At 47.7% G+C, this 21,985-nt stretch overlaps 1 protein-coding gene across 6 annotated transcripts in view; it reads right to left on the bottom strand.

The window, feature by feature from the left end:
* Positions 1-21,985, bottom strand: part of SEPTIN6 (septin 6) — a 72,494-nt gene that overhangs the window by 12,155 nt on the left and 38,354 nt on the right. For all 6 annotated transcript variants that reach the window (XM_041000001.1, XM_041000000.1, XM_041000002.1 and 3 more), the window contains exons 5-8: positions 19,187-19,348; positions 10,332-10,428; positions 5,960-6,128; positions 2,458-2,590 (exon numbers count right to left, since the gene is read on the bottom strand). In XM_041000001.1, coding sequence (XP_040855935.1) covers positions 2,458-2,590; positions 5,960-6,128; positions 10,332-10,428; positions 19,187-19,348 — 561 coding nt within the window. The remainder of the gene's footprint in view (positions 1-2,457; positions 2,591-5,959; positions 6,129-10,331; positions 10,429-19,186; positions 19,349-21,985) is intronic.

Raw genomic sequence — 21,985 nt, 5'->3', positions numbered from 1 at the left:
TTACTTATTTTTATTGGAAAGACAGATCAGATTTATGGAGAGAATGAGAGACAGAGAGAAAGATCTTCCATCCACTGGTTTACTCCCCACGTGGCCGCAACAGCTGGAGCTCAGCCGATTCGAATTCAGGAACCAGGAGTTTCTTCCTTGTCTCTTACATGGGTGCAGGGTCCCAAGGCTTTAGGCCATCCTCGAGGACACTGCTTTCCCAGGCCACAAGCAGGGAGCTGGATGGGAAGTGGAGCAGCTGGGATACCAACCGAGGCCCATACAGGATGCCAGCACTGGCAGGTGGAGGATTAGCCAGTTGAGTCATCTTTGAGAGCCCCTCACCTCTCCTCTCAAAAGTGCTGGTTGACATTTGTCTTTCCAAAAGTGAAACCAAGGGAAAGTCGATTTCATATGGCTACAGCCTCTGGCTGTAAGCTTTGAGATCACAGTGGAGTGAAAGTGAAGAGACCTGGAATGTAAGGAAGAGCTTCCATTCTTACTTTGAGGCCCCAGAGAGCTGAAGTGGTAGCAGACATAGCCAAAGCAAGGCCTTAGGCTGGTCAATCTAACAGCACAAGGTGAACTGGTATAGGAGACCTTGCACAAAATGCTATCCAGGGACTCACTACGAAAGTTTAGGAATCACTTAAACAGTGAAAATCCCAGCCAGGCTTATCAGATCACAGTGTAAAATCTGTCTAGTCTGGGTTAGGGCAATGGCTCAACAGGACAAATCCTTTACCTTGCAGTGCTGGCACCCCATATGAGCACTGGCTCTAGTCCCTGCTGTTCCACTTTTGATCCAGTTCCCTGCTTATGGCCTGGGAAAGCAACAGAAGATGTCCAAAGTCTTAGAACCCTGCATCCATGTGGGAGACCCCAAAGAAGCTCCAGGCTTTAAATTAGAATAGTTCAGTTGTAGCCATTGTGGCCATTTGGGGAATGAGCCAGTAGACAGAAGATCTTTCTACCTTTTCTCTCTGTAAGTGTGCTTTTCAAATAAAATAAATCTTTTTTTTTTCCTTAAAGTGCACTAACTTGGTTCCAATTGCAGCTTCTCCTTCCATTCTGCTAATGGACACTCTGGGAGGTAGCAGGTGATGACCCCAGTCTTTGAGGTCCCTTCACCCGTATGAAAGTGCTAGATGAAATTCTGGGCTGCTGGCTTTGGTCTGAACTCTCCCGGCTTATTATGGGCATTTGATGAGTGAACCACCGTATGGAAGATTTCTGACATTCTCAAGATGTCCAGTAACACTTTTTGTGACAGTGAAGATGCTCTCTGTGTGGTTCATTCTGATGGTCATGAGTTACATGTGAGGATTGGGCAGTGGAAATGTGACTAATACGACTGGGGGACTGAGTTTTCGATTTTACTCTATGTTCCAAAATCTCTCTTATTTAAAGAGATTTTAAATGTTTTCACCATGGGCCTGTCATGCTCTGCGATCTCATGTGGGCCCCAATTTGTATCCTAGCAGCCCCGCTTCCCTTCTAGCTCTCTGCTTGTGGCCTGGGAAGGCAGTTGAGGACGGCCCAAAGCCTTGGGACCCTGCACACATGCGGGAGATCTGGAAGAAGCTCCTGGCTCCTAGCTCCTAGCTTTGGATTGGCTCAGCTCCAGCCGTTGAAGCCATTTGGGGAGTGAACCAGCAGATGGAAGATCTTCCTCTCTTTCTTTCCCTCTCTCCATTATCTGTCCTGCTTTTCCAATAAAAATAAAATAAATCTTTTAAAAAACAAAATATGTTTTCACCACTCAAAAAGGATGGGAAGTGATAGGATTGATATAAACATCTTGATTTAACCACGCAGCAATGTAGACAGATGTCAAAATATCACATTGTTCCTTACAAATATACGCTATTATTGGTCTTTAAAGCAATATTAGCGGCAGGTGTTGTGGAACATCAGGTTAAGCCACCACTCGGGATGCCTGCATCCCAATATCACAGTACCGGTTCGAGATCCAGTTGCTCTGCTTCTGATCCAGCTCCCTCCTAATGTACCTGGGAAGGCAGCAGAAGATGGGCCAAGTGCTTGGGCCTCTGCCATCCATGTGGGAGATCAGGACAGTTGCAGGCTTGGGTCTGGCCCAGCTCTGACTGTTGAAGTCATTTTCGGAAATGAGTCACCACATGAAAAATCAATCTTTCTCTCTTTGTCCCTCTCTATCACTCTGCTTTTCAAATCAACTCATCTTTTGAAAAAGAAATAAATCTGACAGTTTTAAACTTTCAAAAGCAACTTAAAAGCCCCTGTGGCTACCACATAGGCCAGCATGGCTTTGGAGAACTGAGTAATACAGGATGGAAAGCACCCTGGCCTTGAGGAGTAGATGCCCAGCTCTCACAGGCTTCTCCCAAGACTACAGATGTTGTGCCCAATCCCTGCTCAGTGGCAGCTCTCTAGAAGCCACACCTAGCTTCCTTGCCCTTCTAACCTGGCACCGCAGCTCATCCTTACCTCTTTCTCTGCTTCTTTGAGCTCCGCTTCTTTCTCTTTGACTCTCTGCACGAACATCTGTCTCATCTCCTCTTCTTTCTTCTGCAGCTCCCCTAGGAACTCGTTCCGTTTGGCCTCATATGTCTCCTGTAAACTGCGAACAGGGTCAGGTTACTTTCTCTGTCTCCGCGATGGCTCCTTCCTATGGCATCAAAACTGGGTCCCAAGAATTTCCTTAGGGTGCCTCTGTCCTCCCTTCCCCTATTCCAAAAGTGTGCGCAACACCAGAATTAAAAGGGCAGCTGCCTTGGCACATGACACCAGGAGAAAGCTAGGACATCTGGCTCTGTAAATCTCAGTTAACAGAGGGGGAAACTGAGGTCCAGAGATATAAGATGACTTGCTCAAGACCACACAGCTCTTGGGGGGCAAAGCTGGGCTCAGCAACTGGGTCTCCTGACCCTTCTTCATCTTGGCCTTGCCCCCTGTACTGCACTACCAGGCGCAGGCTCTGAAACTGATTGTAGTTCGCTTGTTCAACAGACACTTGGTGGGAGTCCACCCCATGCTGAATGCTATGCTCCAACACTCAGCATCCAGAGCCATGGCTACTGTGCCCACCAATAAGGAACTCATGGACTAGTGGGAAAAGCCTGGGCTTAAAGCTCCCTGCTCCACTCTGGTTTCATTAGTTAAAGAAATAGGAATTAGACTGGTACAGAAGAGCCAGAATTGTGCTTCCAAAGAAAGCAGCCTGAGTAACAGCACAAGTGGAGAGAGAATAGAACACTTGGAGAACCAGTACACTTCAGTATGGCTAGAGGGTGTTGTGAAAGCTGCAGAGTAGGGAAAGGCGAGGTTTCTGGGTCTAGCTAGAAAAGCAGACACTGGAGACCGTATTAAAGAATTGGGAGGCTGGTACTGTGGCCCAGTGGTAAAGGCTGTTGCCTGTGATGCTGGCATCCCATATGGATGCTGGCTACTGGATTTGGATTGGTTCAGCTCTGGCCATTGTGGCCATTTGGGGAATAAACCAGTGGATGGAAGATCTCTCTCTCTCTCTCTCTCTCTCTCCTTTTCTTTCTGTAACTCTGCATTTCAAACAAAAATACGATATATCTTTTAAAAACATGCATTCATACATCAGGATTTCTTGCTTTGATACTTTGCTCTAGTTTCGGGATTCCTCTAATTTAGACCTTAGGAAGCAGCAGCCCAAATGATTCAGTTGCCTCCCCCCATCTGGGAAACCTGAATAGAGTTACCAGCTCCTGACTTCAGTCTGGCTCAGCCCCTTCTGTTGCCAGCATCTGGGGTGTGAACCAGTGGATGGGAGCTATCTCAGGGACTCTCAAAATTTTCAAATGTAAGGGTGTTGGCACTGTGGCACAGTGGGTTGAGCTGCTGCTTGTGATACTCTTATGCTGAAGTAGGAGTTTGAGTTCCAGTTTTTTCACTTCTGCTCCAGCTCCCTGCTGATACATCTGGCAGAGCAGGAGAGGATGGCCCAGGTGCTTGGGCTCCTGCCATTCATGGGGTGTGGGCGGTTGGAGTTCTTGGCTCCTTTTTTCACCTGGCCCAGCCTAGGCCATTGCAGCCATTTGGGAGAGTTGAACCAGTAGATGGAATATTTCTTCCTTTCTTTTTCAAATGAATAAATACTTCTAAAACTTAAAAACTGTATGTATACTGAACAGTTTAGACTTTTTCCTTTTTAAGGATTTTATTTTTATTTGAAGTATAGAGTCACAGAGACATCTTTCATCTGCTGGTTTGCTTCCCAAGTGTTGCCAATGCTTGAGATGGACTGATCCAACAAAACCAGGATCCAGGAGCCTCCTCTGGGTCTCCCACTTGGGTGCTATAGCTTTGAGACATCCTCCACTGCTTTCCCAGGCCAGCCAGGACATGAACCAGCATCTATACAGGATGCTGGCACCGTAGGCAGAAGCCTAGCCTACTATGCCATGGTGTGACTCCCTGACTTTTTCTTGTCCTTATTCTCCAAACAAGCACTTACATTAGCATTTGTATTGCGTTAGGTATTAATGCATAATATGTGCATGATCTAAAAGATATAAGAATGTGGGCATCCAGGGCCCGGCAGTGTGGCCTAGCGGCTAAAGTCCTCACCTTGAACACGCTGGGATCCCATATGAGCGCCGGTTCTAATCCCGGCTGCTCCACTTCCCATCTAGCTCCCTGCTTGTGGCCTGGGAAAGCAGTTGAGGACGGCCCAAAGTCTTGGGACCCTGCACCCGTGTGGGATACCTGGAAGAAGTTCCTGGATCTTGGCTTCGGATCGGCATAGCATCAGCCATTGCACTCACTTGGGGAGTGAATCATCAAATGGAAGATCTTCCTCTCTGTCTCTCCTCCTCTCTGTATATCTGACTTTCCAATAAATAAATAAATCTTAAAAAAAAAAGAATATGTGCACAAGCTATAGGCAAATAGTATTATAGTTATAGCCATGATAAAGAAAGGGCCAGGACATTTGCAGATTTTGGGATCTATGGGAAAGGGTCCAATCCCTGCCTCCACCCACCTCCTCCCAGCCCCAGATACTGAGGAAATGACTGCTTAAAATAACTTCCTCCTTCCCAAGGGTGCCACACCTGTCAATAGGGCAGGGCTGGCAAGAAAGGGCATAATTAAGGGAACATTTCTACAGGATAAGAACAGTTATATGCAACATGGAAACAGAGGCCTTGGCATGGAAGGGAGGCAACCACGTGGCCAGGGAGAAGCACATCTTCTCTTCCACAAAACGCACACAGAAAAAAATAGCTGCTGGAGAGGAAGGAGAGAAAAAGCCATGGTGGCTCCCACAAGACAGAGTCAAGCCTGCCTCACTCCAAGCTCAGCAACTCCAGTGGACACTGTCCCTGCCTGCCTGGGAGCAAAGCTGTTTGTCCTCAAGCAGGCAAGCCCCCAAAGGACTGGCTTGCTAGGCCAGAGGCCAGCTCTCCACTGCAACAGCTCTCTGGGATCTGCAAGACCGCTGGAAGACCTCTTCACCCACAAACATCCCTCTCACTTGCTTAGCGATGCCCTGTGGTTTCCAAGAGCTGGAAGGACAAGCCACAAAGAAGGAGAGCGCATGGTCATTTACAATCCAAGGCTGACATCACACATCATGCACACAGATCAGCCACTTCCACTTGGTCTATCACTCTCACCACATACTAGATTGCTTTTAGGACATTCTTGGAAAGCATCTTAGATTCTGATTTAAGAAATATGCCAATGATCCTTAGCATCCCATGATCAAAACAAAATTTACACTTGAACTTACAAACGTTAAGGACGGGGAATGAAGAGGTTGCAGTTTATCAACACATGTAACTATCTCAGAGCAGCACCACGGTAACCCGGCTCCCCTGAAACAGTGGAGAGAGCTAGTGGAACTGGCAGGTGTATTTCCCCTCCTCCTCCAGTCATAGCCTCCATCTTTTGCTTCCCCTGCGAATTCTACACCAGACTGGTTGGTTGGGCTGGGCTGGGCTGGTGTGAGCAGTACCTGAAGGGTTTGCTGTCAGGGTCGGTGTCCTTGAAGCCCATCTCCTCCAGCTTACAGCGGCGATACAGCTCGTAGTGCCTGGTGTGGGTTTGCTCCCGCAGATCCTCCATGTTGACCCGAATCAGCATCTCCCGCAGCTTCACAAAGTCGCAGTGGGCCTCATTCTCAACTGCACAGCAGGAGTGGGGGATTGAAAGCAAAGCCAGCAGAGGCAAAAATGGACACAAAAGAGAGGCAGGATGTCTAACAATGATATCATTTTGTAACCTGGGTACACAGAGCATTGCAAAGGTGTCTCCTAATTCGCCTTTATATTGAAAAGGCAAATGAAAAGTTAGAACAATGGCAGCAGTTAAAACTATCAATACCATAAAACCAAGAAGACGCCCATAGTGCTGCAACCCAAAGGCATATTTGCTCTGCATGACTTTGTGGACAATTGCATAGGCACATCCAGCCAGTCAGATCGTCAACACGTATTTGTGGAATCTCTGCTCCCAGGAATGTAGAAGGCACTGGAAATTTAAAAATGAATCATGGAGTCTTGCCCTTGGCAATTTACAGCTTAGTAGAAAAACAGATGTAAATAGACAAATATAATGAACAAATTACAAAAATGGAGTTCTAATCATCCTCACAATGAAAGCTTAGAAGAGGTAAGGTTTAAGAACTCCTTGGGGGTCCCCACAATGACTCAGTGGCTAAATCTTTGCCTTGCATGTGCCAGCATCCCATGTGGGCACTGGATCATGTCCTGGCTGCTCTGATTCCCATCCAGCTCCATGCTTGTGGCTTGGGAAAGCAATAAAGGATGGCTCAAAGCCTTGGGCCCCTTCAGCCTTTTAGGTGGCCTGGAAGAGGCTCCTGGCTCCTAGTTCTTGACTTCCGATCAGTTCAGCTCAGCTCTGATCATTGCAGCCATTTGGGGAGTGACTCGGTAGTGAAATAGCTCTCCTTCTCTGTACATCTGCCTTTCCAATAAAAATAAAATGAATCTTAAAAAAAAAAATCCTTGGGGAGGGACAGCTTTACAACGAAACCATTCCTAAGATGACTCTAGAAGGAAGACTAGCAATTTATCCAGCACAGAAAGGAACACTCCTTGGAAGTTCTCAATGGGGCGAGGGGTTGACCAAGGCACATAGCTAGCAAGCCGCAGAGTCAGGACTCAAACTCAGGCAATGTAGGGAAGAAGCACAGGCTACAAAAAAGGGTATAGTGACGGTATTTATAGATGATGGTGACAAGGAGGGATATGATCCAAAGGTGTGGTCCTTCTACATGGTAAAAGCTTCCAAGGTGTGTTGTAGGGGGTGGCTAATGGCCTGATAGCAGCAATAGTGAGCAGGAGAAAGTGGTCCCCACTTTCTGGCCTGAGTGAACAGGCTCCCTCTTTGAGAGAATGTGGCAAAGTTCTGCATCCGGGGCAGCGTCTGAGCATGACAGAGATGTGGACCGAGTCATAGCAAGGCAAGTTTTCAGCCAGAACAGAAGGAGATCATGAGCAGTGTGCTCTGTCTGTGTCTGCAGAGGCATGACTCCTCTGTGTGGGAAGGGGGTATATGGCCTGACTGTGTAGGACCAGTGGAGTTTGAGATGATGAGCACATCCAGTCACTCCAGATTCGATCCTGCAAGGTCTAGGTGAGGGTGATAGAGTAGAGAAGGGGTTCTGGGATCCAGGATCAAGTAGAGTAGTGGTAGACTAGTGGTCAGCAGTCATGTTCCCAAAGCACAACCTGACTCACATAACCCTTGTGCTTAAGAACTAACACATAGCGATAAAGCCCCGGGCCATCTGAGAATGCAAGATAACTTGTGTGGACTATGTGTGCTCTGTGACACCTGCACACCCATCTCTGGACAGTGACACCTAAGGGTCAGTGAGAAGACGGGCGAGTCCAACGCCCCTGCACGCTGCCCAAGTGATGCACAACTTCTTCCCCATTCAGGCCCAATAGTCAACTTAGACTCACAACAAAAACTTTCCAAAGGCCCCTTTTTGGGGTTGGATACAGGGAAGTTCAAGTTGGAGGAAATAACTCATCAGAATTATGCCTGCTGGGTTCTCTTCCTCTCATCTCAGATTCTTGTCTCCTAGAACCCAATGTTATCCCAGGGTGAAGCCATTGCTGCAGAAACTATTTGTAAGTGTCTCTAGTGGAGCATCCCCAGCCCCAAATGGCAGAGAAGACAACTTAGCATGATTCTACTAGTCAGTCTGGTTCTATCTATTGAACATCCAATGGGTCTATAGTGTACCCTAAAACACAGCACCACTCTTGGTATGTGATGTGGCTCTCTCACCATTCCCAGTTGGTGTTTACCCAGTGTTCGGGAAAAGCTTATAGAGAAGCCACCATGCTCTTACCCGGTGCCAGTTTATAGTTGCAGACTCTGAGGCCCAGAGATCCTCTCCCACCCATGGTCTAGGTCCTGTCTTAGTCACTGAACCAACCAGTCTTGAGGGTAATTGAACACGTGTCACACAGACCACAAAAGGAACATTCCTGAGTGTTTATACACTATGCCTGAGATTTTTTTTTCCAAAAAATTATGAAATAATCATACATAAAAAGACTGTATGAAATGTGTGTGAGGAGATTTAAAGGTCCGGGGACAAAGGAATTCAAATATAAATTTGAGGCCTGGTGTTGACGGCTCATCAGGTTAAGCCACTACTTGCAACACTGGCACCCCACAATGCCAGTTTTTGTGCCAGTGACTCTGCTGTCAATCAGCTCCCTGTTTAATGCATCTGGGAAGTCAGCAGGGGTTACCGCGATCGAGACCTGCTTGGAGTTCCAAGCTTGTGGCTGTTGTGACCATTTAAGGAGTAAATCGTGGATAGAAGTTATGTCTCTCTCTTCACTCTGCTTTTGAAACATATTTTCAAAAAAATTTACTTGGGGGCCTGGCGTAGTAGTCTGGTGGCTGAAGTCCTTGGATCACATGTGCCAGGATCCCATATGGGCGCCAGTTCTAATTCCAGTAGCCCCACTTCCCATTCAGTTCCTGCCTGTAGCCTGGGAAAGCAGTCGAGGACGGCCCAAAGCTTTTGGACCCTGCACCCATGTGGGAGATCTGGAGGAGGCTACGGGCTCCTGGCTTCGGATTGGCGTAGCTCTGGTCGTTGTGGCCACTTGGGGATTGAGTCAGTGGACTTTCTGTCTCTCCTCTCTGTGTATCTGCCTTTCCAATAAAACTAAATAAATCTTTAAAAAATATTATTTGGATATAAAATATTTTTGAAATTTTTTTGTTTTCATACTATACATCATTCATGAACTTTTTAAGAGACTCTTTGTATGTTCAGTTTAAAGAACATAATAATCATAATAATAAACCCTAATACCAGTATTTCACAACCCAAGTTAAATAGTAGCAGAAGGTTGAAAACTGCAGTATGCCCCTTCACAGTGTTAGGCCTCCTAGCCCTCCTCCATGCCCTCTGGCAAGGACACCCACTGTCCTGGCTTTGTGCTTTCATTCCTTTGTCTTCTTTACAGTCTTACCAGTGTGTCTCTGAAAGTGTATCCCTCGGCCACTGTTGCCTACTTTCAGAATTCACATCAACGTGCCCTACAGTATGTACTCTCTGATTGACTTAGCTTTGCTGTAATTTCTTCCTTTTTTGTTTTTTTTTTTAAGATTTATTAATTTTTATTGGAAAGTCAGATATACAGAAAGAAGGAAAGACAGAGGGGAAGATCTTCCGTCCGTTGATTCACTCCCCAAGTAACCACAATGGCTCGAGCTGAGCCAATCCAAAGCCAGGAGCCAGGAGCTTCTTTCAGGTCTCCCACATGGGTGCAGGGTCCCAAGGCTTTGGGCTGTCTTTGACTGTTTTCCTAGGCCACAGGCAGGGAGCTGGATGGGAAGTGGGGCCACCGGGTTTAGAACCGGTGCCCATATGGGATTCTGGCGTGTTCAAGGCGAGGACTTCAGCCACTACGCCACCACATCAGGCCCAGCAGTGCATTTCTGAGGCTCATTCGTGGAGATGTAACTGTAGCTCACTCATTTTTTCCTTTTTTCACTTCTGTGTAACACCTCATTACATGAATGCTTCAGCACAAACAATACTGCTGAAAACATCCGGGTGCTCAGATTTATTTATTTATTGGGCAGGTGTGCACACTTTTTTTGCTTTCCTAACCTGGCTTTTGTTTTCGGAGGGCTTTTGCCATTAAAGACAAAAGGAGTATGTTTACTTCAGAGAATCCAGGTAGGGAGTTGAGAGCTTGCTAGCGCCCCCCAGTGGCTGTTTGAGATGAAAGCTGAATGAACGGAGACTGGGGGCAACTTAGAGATTTGTCATAGTTAGTGGCTGGGGACAAAAATAGAGACAGAGGGGCTCCCTTCTCACTTACCCTGCACTGTGCCCCAAGGGTACTGTCGTGCCTTCATCATCTTGTTGCCTATTTTCAGTTCTTCTGTGCTACCGATGACCGCAAACGGCAGGTGGGCCTGAAACAGAACAAACAAAAGCTTGGAATTGAAGAGAAAGGCACTGAGCAGTCCCTAGTCCCCAGGGCCTCTGCAGTGGCCCTCACTCTCACCATTACCAAACTCCCGAGGTCTGCGTCTGTGTGTGAGAGTGTGTAATGTGGCATTGGATCAGAGGCCTCCTCGTTCAAGCTTCTGCTGCTTAGAAACCCCCAACAGAAGCCCACAACAACATGGCCCAATGCACAGGGCATGGAGAAATGAGCAGAGCAACCAATTTGCAAGCTGTCCACTTTCCCCAGCTGCTGTTGAGGGGAAAGCCTTCAGGAGGCGAATGAGCAGGACTGAGGGCATTATATGAGACAGAGGGTGAAGGAAAAGCAAATGGCTAGACTCACTGGCCCCCTGCCCCTTTCCCAGAGTGTAGGACTTGTCCTAGCTGTGCTTGGCTCTGCTTGATCAAAGACGTATAAGCCTACTCCCCCAGCCTCCAGCAGCTCTCTCACATTGAGACAGTCACAATCACCCACCCTGCATAACGAAACACTGCAGCCATGGGCTCCGATGTAGGATCTGGTGCCTTGCACACCGTAGGGGCTTATGAACTAGTCCTTTAATGTCAGTGCACCCACCAGAAGAGAGGAAAGAATGGCCCGCAAGGGAAATGAGGTCCAGAGCCTGCCTGACAAGAGGGCTGTGTGGTCAAAGGGGGGAGCTGTCCCCATTTGGGAGTGAGAGGCCTAGGAAACCCTCACAGTATAAGTAGGGCTTATCCAAGTCCAGGTATCAGTCCACTGGAACAGGCTTGCTCAGTCTCCTCGGGGAAAGAGACCACCATCTCACAGATTCTGACGCATTCATATATTTGTTCAGTTCACAAGCATGTAGCTCCTACTATGTGGTAGGCACTAATGGAAATACGATGGTGAAAAAGCAGAGGACCTTTCCCCAGAGAGCACTAGTCCACTGGAGGGAAAGAAACCCCAACAAGACCATAACAAGGGAACTCAAAGTGGGGAGAGGGGAGATAACCAATTCCACAGGAAGGTAGAGGAAGCATTGCAGAGTAGGTGGTAACAATGCTAACAGCATCATCACTGGTAGAACTAGTAGCAGCAACAGGTTAGGCACATGAAGCTATTATAAACAGCATGTAGCAGGTGCATTATCTCTTTGAATCTTCACAACACGATCAAGTGGGTATTCTTATCACTTTCCTTTTGTAGATGAGGAAACACGGCCAGAAGTGCTCGGTGACTTGCCAATAGGCACATAATGGTAAGAGACAGAGCTTGGCAGGAAATTTGGGTCTCTGACCTTAGAGATCTGCTGGCCCATGTATAGGATATGCACAGCAGAGTCAGTGAGTAGGCTGAGCCCCGTGCCAGGCCAGACCGTAAGGGGTAGTTGACTGCTGGGAACTCCACAGTCAATCTGTTGTTTGCTCAGTTGGCCTGATCTCATAGGCCCATGCTCTTCCTTGCCATTCATTGCTAGCTCTGGACCCCAAGAAGGTTCTTCAGAGCAGAACACAGGATTTCATCTGGAGTGCAGCCCCAGTACAACTACGGATCCCTCCAGGGCCTTGGCCGAAGCTGCTCCACCTTCACTCTCCTTTCTCAGCTACTTGCAGATGATCATCTGCAGCCCTTTCCCCATCCCTTCCAGTCCACTGACTGTCCCTAAAATAGGGACATGGAAAAGAGGGCATCGGGAAGCTATGGCTATGAAAGGTGGATGTGGAACATGTCAGCCCTAATAGAATGACCAACGGGGAAATCAGGCAAGTGACACACAAGGCATTTGGAGAGCCCTAAATTGTTGTCAACACTGCCCAATGGCCTGAGCATCTCCATGGTGACCAGCTGGCTCTGGAAGGTCACACTCAGGGACTTCAGACATGCCAGAAGCCTCAACACCACCTTCCAGCACTTTCCAGGAAAGTGAGTCCCCTGCAGAGATGCCGAAGCTACAGGGACATGACACACAGGAGCTGCGGTGCAGTGACTTCAGAGGCTAGACTAAGGGAGGAGGCGAGAAAGGGCAACCATGCCCTGCTTGAAGCCAGAAATGATGGAGGAAGATGTGTGAAGTGAGAGGTACTTTTTCTCTGGACTCTGGACAAAGCGAAGAAAAAAAGAAAAAACACCTAAGGAGGGAATAAAGGTATAATACATGCAATCTTCCATGGGGCCTACTATTTTTCTGCCAACTGCTATTGCCCATTCGAAAGACAGGGTTGCTTGCATCCCGTCTTCCTCAAATGGCTGGCACTGGATCCCTGGAGCTCTTCCCCACTCTCAGACACACAGCCCACACCAAGCCAGCCTCAGAGGCCTCCCAAGACCTCCCACAGCACACTACATCGCCACTGGCCTCAGCGACTATTCTGCTAAGCATATGCAAGGGGAGTATTTCCCCCGACATTCCTGTTTTGTTTGCTTCTAAGAATAGCCTAGAGGGTTGTGATTATAGACCCCATTCGTGATTTGGAGGCATTGGGACACAAAAGAGTTAAATGAGTCACCCCCCCACCCCGACCCAGTTCCTAACCTCAGGCCCAATTCTTGACAGGGAGGAGTGTGACCCACCCACCATACAGTGGCTGCCTGACTCTCCCAGGCACCCAGGACTGACCTGACCTCTGCTTCATTGTGAACCGTCATCTATAGGAAGTGAGCTAACTGTGACAGGCAAGAAGTTATGGGGACTAGGGTCTAGATGCATGTCATGCTGCCCTGGAGAGACAGATGGCTGCAATACCCAGAAAGGAGATGAGCAGAGCAGGGAAGAGATATACCTTCCAATCATACTCCCAGCTCCCACCCATGCCATCCGAGTCTGAGGCCAGGCTTTCTGCTTGCATTTTTTTTAAAGCCAGGTCCTTGCAAGTGAATGACAGAAGTCACATTATCATAGGAGTAGGTCCAGAGAGGAGACTGATGCAAGGTGGTATTGCTGCTGACACAGGCTCCTGGAGGGGAGAGACTCTATGGAATGCTCTCACTCTGGCCTCCCAGGGAGGGGCCTGCCTGTCAGGTCTCCCAGCCCCAGAAAACCCCAAAGGTGGTCTCAGACCCACCCTTCGGAAGGTGTGCTCAGATTCAGTATGCGTCTGCATCTGTTTGATGCTACTACAACAAAATAACTGAAGCTGGGCAATTTATAAAGAACACCAGTGTATTTCTCATGGTCCTGGAGGTTAGGAAGTTCAAAAGCAAGGTGCCAGCATTCGGTCTGGGCTGCATACTCACATGGCAAAAGGCAGATTGGCAAGCTAACCGAAGCCTCTTTTTTTCCCCTTGAGTTTGAAAGGTGGAGTGAGGGGAGATCTTTCATCCACTAGTGTACTCCCTCAAATCTCACAACAGTCAGAGTTGGTGCAGGTTGAAGCCAGGAGCCCAGCACTACATCTGTGTCTTGCACATGGGTGGCAGGGACCCAATCCCTTGAGATGGCATCTGTTGCCTCCCAGGGTAGGGAGAATGGATGGAATGAGGCAGAATGGAAGTGGAGGCACAACTCAATCCCAGGCATTCCAATATGGATGTGGGCACCCCAAGCAGCAGCTTCACTGCCGCCCCAAGCACCTGTGCCTGATGCTCCTTTTAGAAAGCTTTCATACCTCCTGACAAGGAAGCGGCCCTCACAGGCTGATCGTCACATCTCAATGCCATCACGTGGCTGCCACCTGAAGCTTAAAGGAATATATTCAAACCCCAGTACTCCCTTTTACTGTCCTGTGTCTATCTTAAACTCCTCTTGATCCACTTAAAAGTGCTCCATGGTCTTCTTGGCATGATTTATTTGATTCTCCTACTATACCCATCAGGTCTGTGAGGCTGGGTGACTGTTCTGTTGAGCCCGGTGAAGGCTATCAGGACCCTCTACTCCTCTTCGGATGACAGCATCCTGATGGGGCCTTGGCTTCCTCCTAGGGTGGACAAGTGCTTCCCTGCTGTAGTCATCCCTTTTTCAGGCTCCTAGCTGTAGAGCTGGAGGGAGGATAATCAGTTTCTGACAAAGACCGCTGCCCAATTTGTTTTTTTTTTAGAAGATTTATTTTTAATTTTTATTGGAAAGGCGGGTATACAGAGAGGAGAGACAGAGAGGAAGATCTTCCGTCCGATGATTCACTCCCCAAGTGAGCGCAACGGGCCGATACTCTGCCGATCCAAAGCCAGGAGCCTCTTCCGGGTCTCCCACGCGGGTGCAGGGTCCCAAGGCTTTGGGCCATCCTCGACTGCTCTCCCAGGCCACAGGCAGGGAGCTGGAAGGGAAGCGGGGCTGCCGGGATAGAACCGGCGCCCATATGGGATCCCGGGCATGCAAGGGAAGGACCTTAACCACTTGCGCCACCACACCGGGCCCCCCAATTTGCTTTCTAATCAACCCTTTGCGATTCCTCCAAAAGGATAGATGGCTCCTTGACTGACAATAGGGTGAAGTCCCGTTAGGCCAATCCTAAGCTGGAAATGCATTTGAACCCACCTAAGCTATGACACACCCTTACTGAGCAACATGGGACACTATTAGAACCTCGCCTGTTGCCCTGGTGATTGTGACACTGACAGGGAGCTATGGCTGCTGTCACTGTCCAGCATTGCAAGATAGGATGATACTGCACACTGCTAGCCCAGGAAAGATACAAGCTCAGATTCTGAAGTTATGCTTTCCACTGAATACATATCCCTAGAAAAACCATTAAGGTAAACCATTGTAAGTTGCAGGAGTGGGGGGAAGGGCCGGGTAGCATTTGCACATGCAAACAGTCAAAATAATACTACTGTCTCAAGAAAAGGGATAGACTTGTATCTGGGGTCTCCCTGCACCCTCAAAAATGATCAGCCATGTGCTCTGTGCTCTCACTGGACCCAAATGCCTTTTGTGCACAGTCAACTCCAAGAACTCAAAAATAGCTTAGTTAGGGACTGAAGCAGTGACATGACACGTTAATCCTCTGCTTGCCGGTGCCAGCATTCCATATAGGCACCAGTTTGTGTCTCAGGTACTTCACTTCCAATCAGTCTCCGTGCTTATGGCCTGGGAAAGCAGTAGAGATGGCTCAGGTTCTTGGGCCTCTGCACCCATGTGGGAACCCTGGAAGAAGCTCCTGGCTTCAGATCAGCCCAGCTCTGACTACTGTAGCCACTTGGGGAGTAAGCCAATGGATGGAAGATCTCTGTCTCTTCCTCTCTGTGTAAATCTAATTTTCAAAGAACAATAAATAAATTGTTAAAAAATGATAGCTTAGTTGAATAATTGGGCTTACTTCTGTTCCCTGGCATGATTTGAGTCATTCAGAGAGTAGCTTTAAATTTAAATAGCTTATCAATTTTTAATATTAAAATCTATACCTTCAGAGAGGTATAGATCGTGGGTTATAAGCAAACAGCATGCAAGAAACTCTCTCTCCTTTGTCCTACCCACCTCTTCTCTCATCTGAAATAAGATTTTTGCTGAGTCATTCCTAAGCACAGTGGGAGGCTGTGATTTCACTGCTCACATTTCTTGCCATAAAATCTAGTGGTAAGGGCAGGTGATTGGCCAAGTGGCTAAGCTGCCAGTCGGCAAGCCTGTGTCCCACAGAGGAGAGCTTGGGTCTGAGTTCAAGCTCCAGCTCCTGACTCTAGTTTCTGTTAATGTACACCCTGGGAGGCAGCTCAAGTGACTGGGTCTCTGCTACCCAAGCAGAAAACCTAGGTTGAGTACTCAGTTTTTAGTTTCAGCCTGGTCCAGTCCTGGTTGTGTTTGGGGGAGTGAACCCTCTCTCTGTGTGTCTGTCACTGTGTCATAACTAAGTCAATCTTAGTGGTGAATAATGAAATAGCTGCATAAACTTCACTTGGGCAACAGACTTCTCAAACCTCTTCCAATCTAGTTCCCATTATGACTGGTTGGGATGGCTGAAGCTGTGGAGCTGGAGTATAGTCCAGAATTGAAAGGCCCATTTTTCCTACCACCCAAGCCTAGGTCTCTCGTGATGTAATCTCACACATCATGGTTTGTCTGAAGATCCTGAGAGTTTCCTTTCTTTTAAAGATTTATTTATTTGAAATGAAGAGTTAGAGAGGGGAACACACACACAAAACTTCCATCTGCTAGTTCACTCCCCAAAAGGCTGTAACAGCCAGAACTGGGCCATGTTGAAGCAAGGAGCTTCTTTCAGGTCACCTATGCGGGTGACAGCGGCTCAAGTAGTTGGGACATTCTCTGTAGCTTTTCCAAGAGTATTAACAAGGAGTTGGATTGGCATGGGAGCAACCAGGACTCAAACCAGCCTCCTTATGGGCTGACAGCATTGCTGTAGGCTATAGTTTAATGCACTGAGCCATAATGTCAACCCCAAATTCTGGGAACTTTTGACACAACTGTTGTGGTAGCAAGCAGGCTTAAGAATCCCATGTTTGTGTTATACAGCAGTGACTCCTCAGCCTTTGCCCATCACAGCTCATATAATGTGGAGCATTCGCAGGCTGACTCCTTCCACAGCTATGTTTGATTGCAGGCACACTAGCAATGATGGCCCTGTTCTCTTTCCCACTCATAAAACTGTGGCAAACTACAAAGAAGTGAGTGGTGAGTGATGTCACTACAGGCATAACACTGAATCCACTTGAATTGCATTTTTCAAAATAAAACACAGGAAAATTAGGAAGAGTCACAAAGAACCACACAACCTTATCCCAATCTTAACAGCACGGTGGAGAGTAGCTGCTTCAAAGTATAGATGGTGTCCAGCCTGGAGAATGAGCATGCCAGAGGCTCCAACAGGAGGCCAGAGTTGAGCTGGGAACAGAGCCCAGTGTGGCTGTCACTCCTAATCCACAGTTAGGTGACTTGCAGTTCTGTGTGACATCTTGAGGGTCCTGAGAACTCTTAGTTCTTATTTCTTCTCAGCAAAGCCAACCGCAAGCTACAAAGCTGTTTGCTGACCTAGACAATCCATGGGCCAGATCTCTATGGGGGACACCTAGATGACACTTGTCCCCAAGCCTCCCTTTTGCTGCAGCCTAGCACCCTTGCAGACTATCTCATCAGAATGCCCTGGCTGCTCATGAGGACAAGCACTCAGCTTCCCCCCCCCCCCCCACTGCTTTTGTCAATACCCACAGCCAATCATGGAGGATACAGCTCCACCTTCCAAAATCCCCTTAGCCTCACCCTTGAGCCCAACTTGTCAAAGATGATGACAGACTTCTAATAACAAACATCTCTTGACTGTGCTGACAGGCAGGAAGCCAGGCGAGACAATCCCTTGCCGTGCTGCTGTGCTGATGTGTTGGCCAGTTTCTAGGAGGTGATTACAGCCCAATGCCGTAATGACAATTGAGAGGGCAGAGCGGTGGCAGAAAAGTTTTCTAAAAATGGCTTTTATTATGAGGCTTTCCTGAGTTTGGCTCTACCCAGGCATTATGTCATTAGGAAAAACTGATGCCTCTCAATAGAGAACAAGAAGTCTGCGCCCAAAGCAGAGGCTTTCTGAAAGCTAATAGCTGTCTCCTTGAGATCACAACATTGAATGTTTCACAGCGACAGCATCAACACTTTGTAAAGGCGCACGAGCACATGTTTGCCTCTTTTATTACTCATTCTTCTAGGAGGGGGTGGGAGAAGCCACCCGGTTGTGTTATTCATTCACTCCTAATAAAACAGAGCAGAGCCCTAACATTTAAAAAGAACGTCTCTCTAGGCAGCACGAAGTTGGGGTCTATCCATCAGGTTAAACTCTTGGGGCAGAGGGCCTGGTGATCTGAATGCAGACTGGCACTGAGCCCACTTGGCAGTCTTTCCTGTCTTTACTGCACCACGCATTCTGGTGTTGTTTTGATCAGAGACACAGACTATTGCCTGCAGATCCATGGGGTCTCCCTGGCCTAGTGGAATCACAGAAGGATCCAGGAGATGGGTAAAAGGAGGGGGTTTCATTTCCCTGCTTTGTACTCTTCCCAGAGCTGGCCTCTGCCATCCCTTATTCTCTGGCAAGCCATCACTGCACCTATGAGGCTTAGCAATGGCCAGCACCCAGAAAGAAGTGATGTCTTGGATCCGGCTCCTGCCACCAATACCTGAGGCTTGATCCTTTAAGGGTCAGCTACATGAAGATATACAGAGAACATGCTGCACTGCTAATGTGTAAAATTATAGCCATAAAGAGAAAATGATTGGCAACTGCTTAGGTTGCCTTGCACCTAGGTAAGTGTTACACTGCTGGGAGAAAACCAGCCAATAGCTGATGGGCATGCTGGGCCTGGTTAACACAGGCTGCTGGGCCTGGTTATGGTTAATCTGTGGGACCCTGCACCCGTGTGGGAGACCAGGAAGAAGTTCCTGGATCCTGGCTTTGGATCAGCATAGTATCGGCCGTTGCGCTCACTTGGGGAGTGAATCATCGGACGGAAGACCTTCCTCTCTGTCTCTCCTCCTCTGTATATCTGACTTCCCAATAAATAAACAAATCTTTAAAAAAAAAATAAGGTATGTGGGTAAGGTAGGGAACTCTGGGCTGGGACACACCACCCCATCCCCCAAGTGGGGGAACTCCAGCAAGTGACAGGCTGAACCTTCTTCCTGCAGACACAGGATGAAAAAAAACGAAACATTTATCCCACTCACCTTCCTCTATACCTGTCCTTCCCTACCATAATTGGAGACTCACACAGGTGTGCATCCCTCTCAACTATGTAAACAATATTAAAAATAAAATAATATTTGTTAAAAAGAGAAAATAATCACAGAGTTGAACAACCCCCACCTCAACTGCCCTACTCCCACTCACATTCATGGTTCCATTGATCTCTGCCACCGACTCATCATCCGTAGGGAACTGATAGATCTGGACTCCGTTGCTGACAAGTTCACTGGTGATTTTGATTTTGAATTTCGTGAGCTCACTCTTAGATATGGCATCTGATTTGGCAATTATGGGGATGATGTTGACCTAGGGAAAGAAGGAACAAGATGGGGTCACTGGTGGCAACTTGCAAGTGATGGCAGTATGACCTAGGACTCTCCAAGAAGTTGATCCCAGTTGTTTAGGATGACTACCTCTGCCGCCAAACAACACTACCATCACTAGAAACGAAGGAGATTTACCTATCATGTGCTGGGTACTAAACCAAGTATTTTAAATGAATTAACCCAATTAATCCTGAGAGATTAATATCCAGGAAAAATGATTACTGTTATCGTACCAATGAGAAGTTGAGGCATTGAGAGGTTCAGTAACTTGTCCAAGGACAAAGAGCAGGCAAACAGAAGAACCAGGATTGAAATCCAAATTTACTGGGCCTAGTGTGATGGCTCAATGGCTAATTCTCCACTTTCAAGAGCCAGCATCCCATATGGGCTCTGATTTGTGTCCCAGCTGCTCCTCCTCCTATCTGGCTCCCTGCTTATAGCCTTTTTTAAGATTTTATTCATTTATTTTTTAAAGATTTATTTATTTTTATTGGAAAGTCAGATATATAGAGAGGAGAAGACAGAGAAGATCTTCCAGCTGATGGTTCATACCCCAAATGGCCGCAATGGCTGGAGCTGAACCAATCCAAAGCCAGAAGCCCAGAGCCTCTTTCAGGTCTCCCACACAGGTGCAGGGTCTCAAGGCTTTGGGCCGTCCTCTACTGCTTTCCCAGGCCGCAAGCAGGGAGCTGGATGGGAAGTGGGGCCGCTGGGACTAGAATCAGTGCCCATATGGGATCCTGGCATGTTCAAGGTGAGGACTTTAGCTGCTAGGCTACCATGCCGGGCCCAAGATTTTATTTATTTTTATTGGAAAGTCAGATTTATAGACAAAAGGAGAGACAGAGATAAAGATTTTCCATCTGCTGATTCTCTCCCTAAGTAGTTGCAGTGGCTGGAGCTGAGCCAATCTGAAGCCAAGAGCCAGGTGTTTCTTCTGAGTCTCCTATGTGAGTACAGGGTCTCAAGGACTTGGGCCATTCTTGACTCTTTCTCAGGCCACAAGCAGGGAGCTGGATGGGAAGTGGAGCAGCCAGGACACAATTCGGTGTTCATATCGGATGCTGCATGGGTGGAGGTTTAGGCCACTACATCACCATGTTGGGCCCCAAATTTCATATAGCAGGAGAGAGACTATTACTCCCAAGTTTATCCCACCTGAGACTAGATATTTAAATCTCCTTCAAGGAAGGACAAAGCTTTTACTGTCTCAAGGCGAAGAAACTTGGCATGCATCTGGCCATGTGAGACAGAGCATAGAGAAGTTCTGATCTGCACGGGGAGCAAAGTGTTTCCTGGCAGCTGACCCCTGTGGGGCAGCATGGAAGGTGCTCAGGTCATGCGTTCTGAAAGGGATGGGGGACTGGAATGACAAGTCTAGGGGTGATCCTAAAGGTTGATAGCACACAGGACTCCTGAGATGCATTAGAGGAAGAATGGCTCCTGGAGGCATTCCTTGGAAGTCTCTGGGGACTAGTGGCAGGGTCAAAGCCCTTGCCAAGGTGGAACTGTGGACAAAGCCAATCCTCCTTGTCACTTTCTCCCAAATCCCCACTGGTACACTATTCACAGATGCCAGAGGCCTTTTACTGCCCCCCGCCTACCCACCAGGCTGTCAGCAGCACGGCTTACTGCTGCTGTGTGCGGGGCATTTGGAGCATTATAACATTTCAAGAGCAGCCTGGGCTGTGAGTTCACTGCTGGGAAAAAGAAAAAAAATGCCTCTTCATTCTGGCTATAGCTGAAGTTCAGTTGCTATAGCAGATGTGCTCCTAAATGGCTGAGTAAAAATGAGATTCTCTAAAGCAACATACCATGCCATCCCAGGGACTTAGGTCAAATCCCAGCCCCATTACAAGCTGTCTGACTTTGAACAAGCTACAGTCTCGATTTTCTGCACCTCCATTTCTTCATATGTGAAAGGAGAGTAACCACAGTTCCACCACACTGGATTAGTGGAAGGATTCAATAAAATAATGCACATAAAGTACTCATCAGACTTCCTGACACATAGCAAGTACTCGGGGAAATGTACTAGAAATAGAGATTTTTAAAAAAAATCCTGTGGGATGGGGCCAATGCATCTAATCAGGGTAAGCCTATACCTGTGGCATGAGCACTCCATATGGGTGCTAGTTCCAGTCCTGGTGACTTCACTTTCAATCCAACTCCTTGCTGGTGGCCTGTGAAGCCAGTGAATGAGGACACAGACCTTGGGCTCCTACACCCATGTGGGAGGCTTGGATGAGCCTCTAAGCTCCTGGCTTTGGACTGGCCAAGTTGTTTCTCTGTCTCTTCTTCTAACTCTTACTTTCAAATAAATAATATTAAACAAATCTTTTTTTTAAAAAAAATCCTGTGTGGGCTGGTGCTGTGGCATAGTAAGTAAAGCTGCTACCTGTGACACTGACATCCCATATGGGCACTGGATTTAAGTCCCAGATGTTCCACTTCTGACTCAGACCCTTGCTGATGACCTAGGAAAAGCAGCAGAAGATGGGCCCAGTGTGGTAGCCTTGTGACTAAAGTTCTTGCCTTGCATGCCCTGAAATCCCATATGGGCACCGGTTCATATTCTGGCTGCTCCACTTCCCATCCAGCTCCCTGCTTGGCCTGG

Source organism: Ochotona curzoniae, unplaced genomic scaffold (genome assembly GCF_017591425.1).
Source record: "Ochotona curzoniae isolate NIBS_2020 unplaced genomic scaffold, NIBS_Ocur_1.0 scaffold_1852, whole genome shotgun sequence".
Taxonomy (NCBI): domain Eukaryota; kingdom Metazoa; phylum Chordata; class Mammalia; order Lagomorpha; family Ochotonidae; genus Ochotona; species Ochotona curzoniae.
This window is presented reverse-complemented; position numbering and strand designations above follow the sequence as displayed.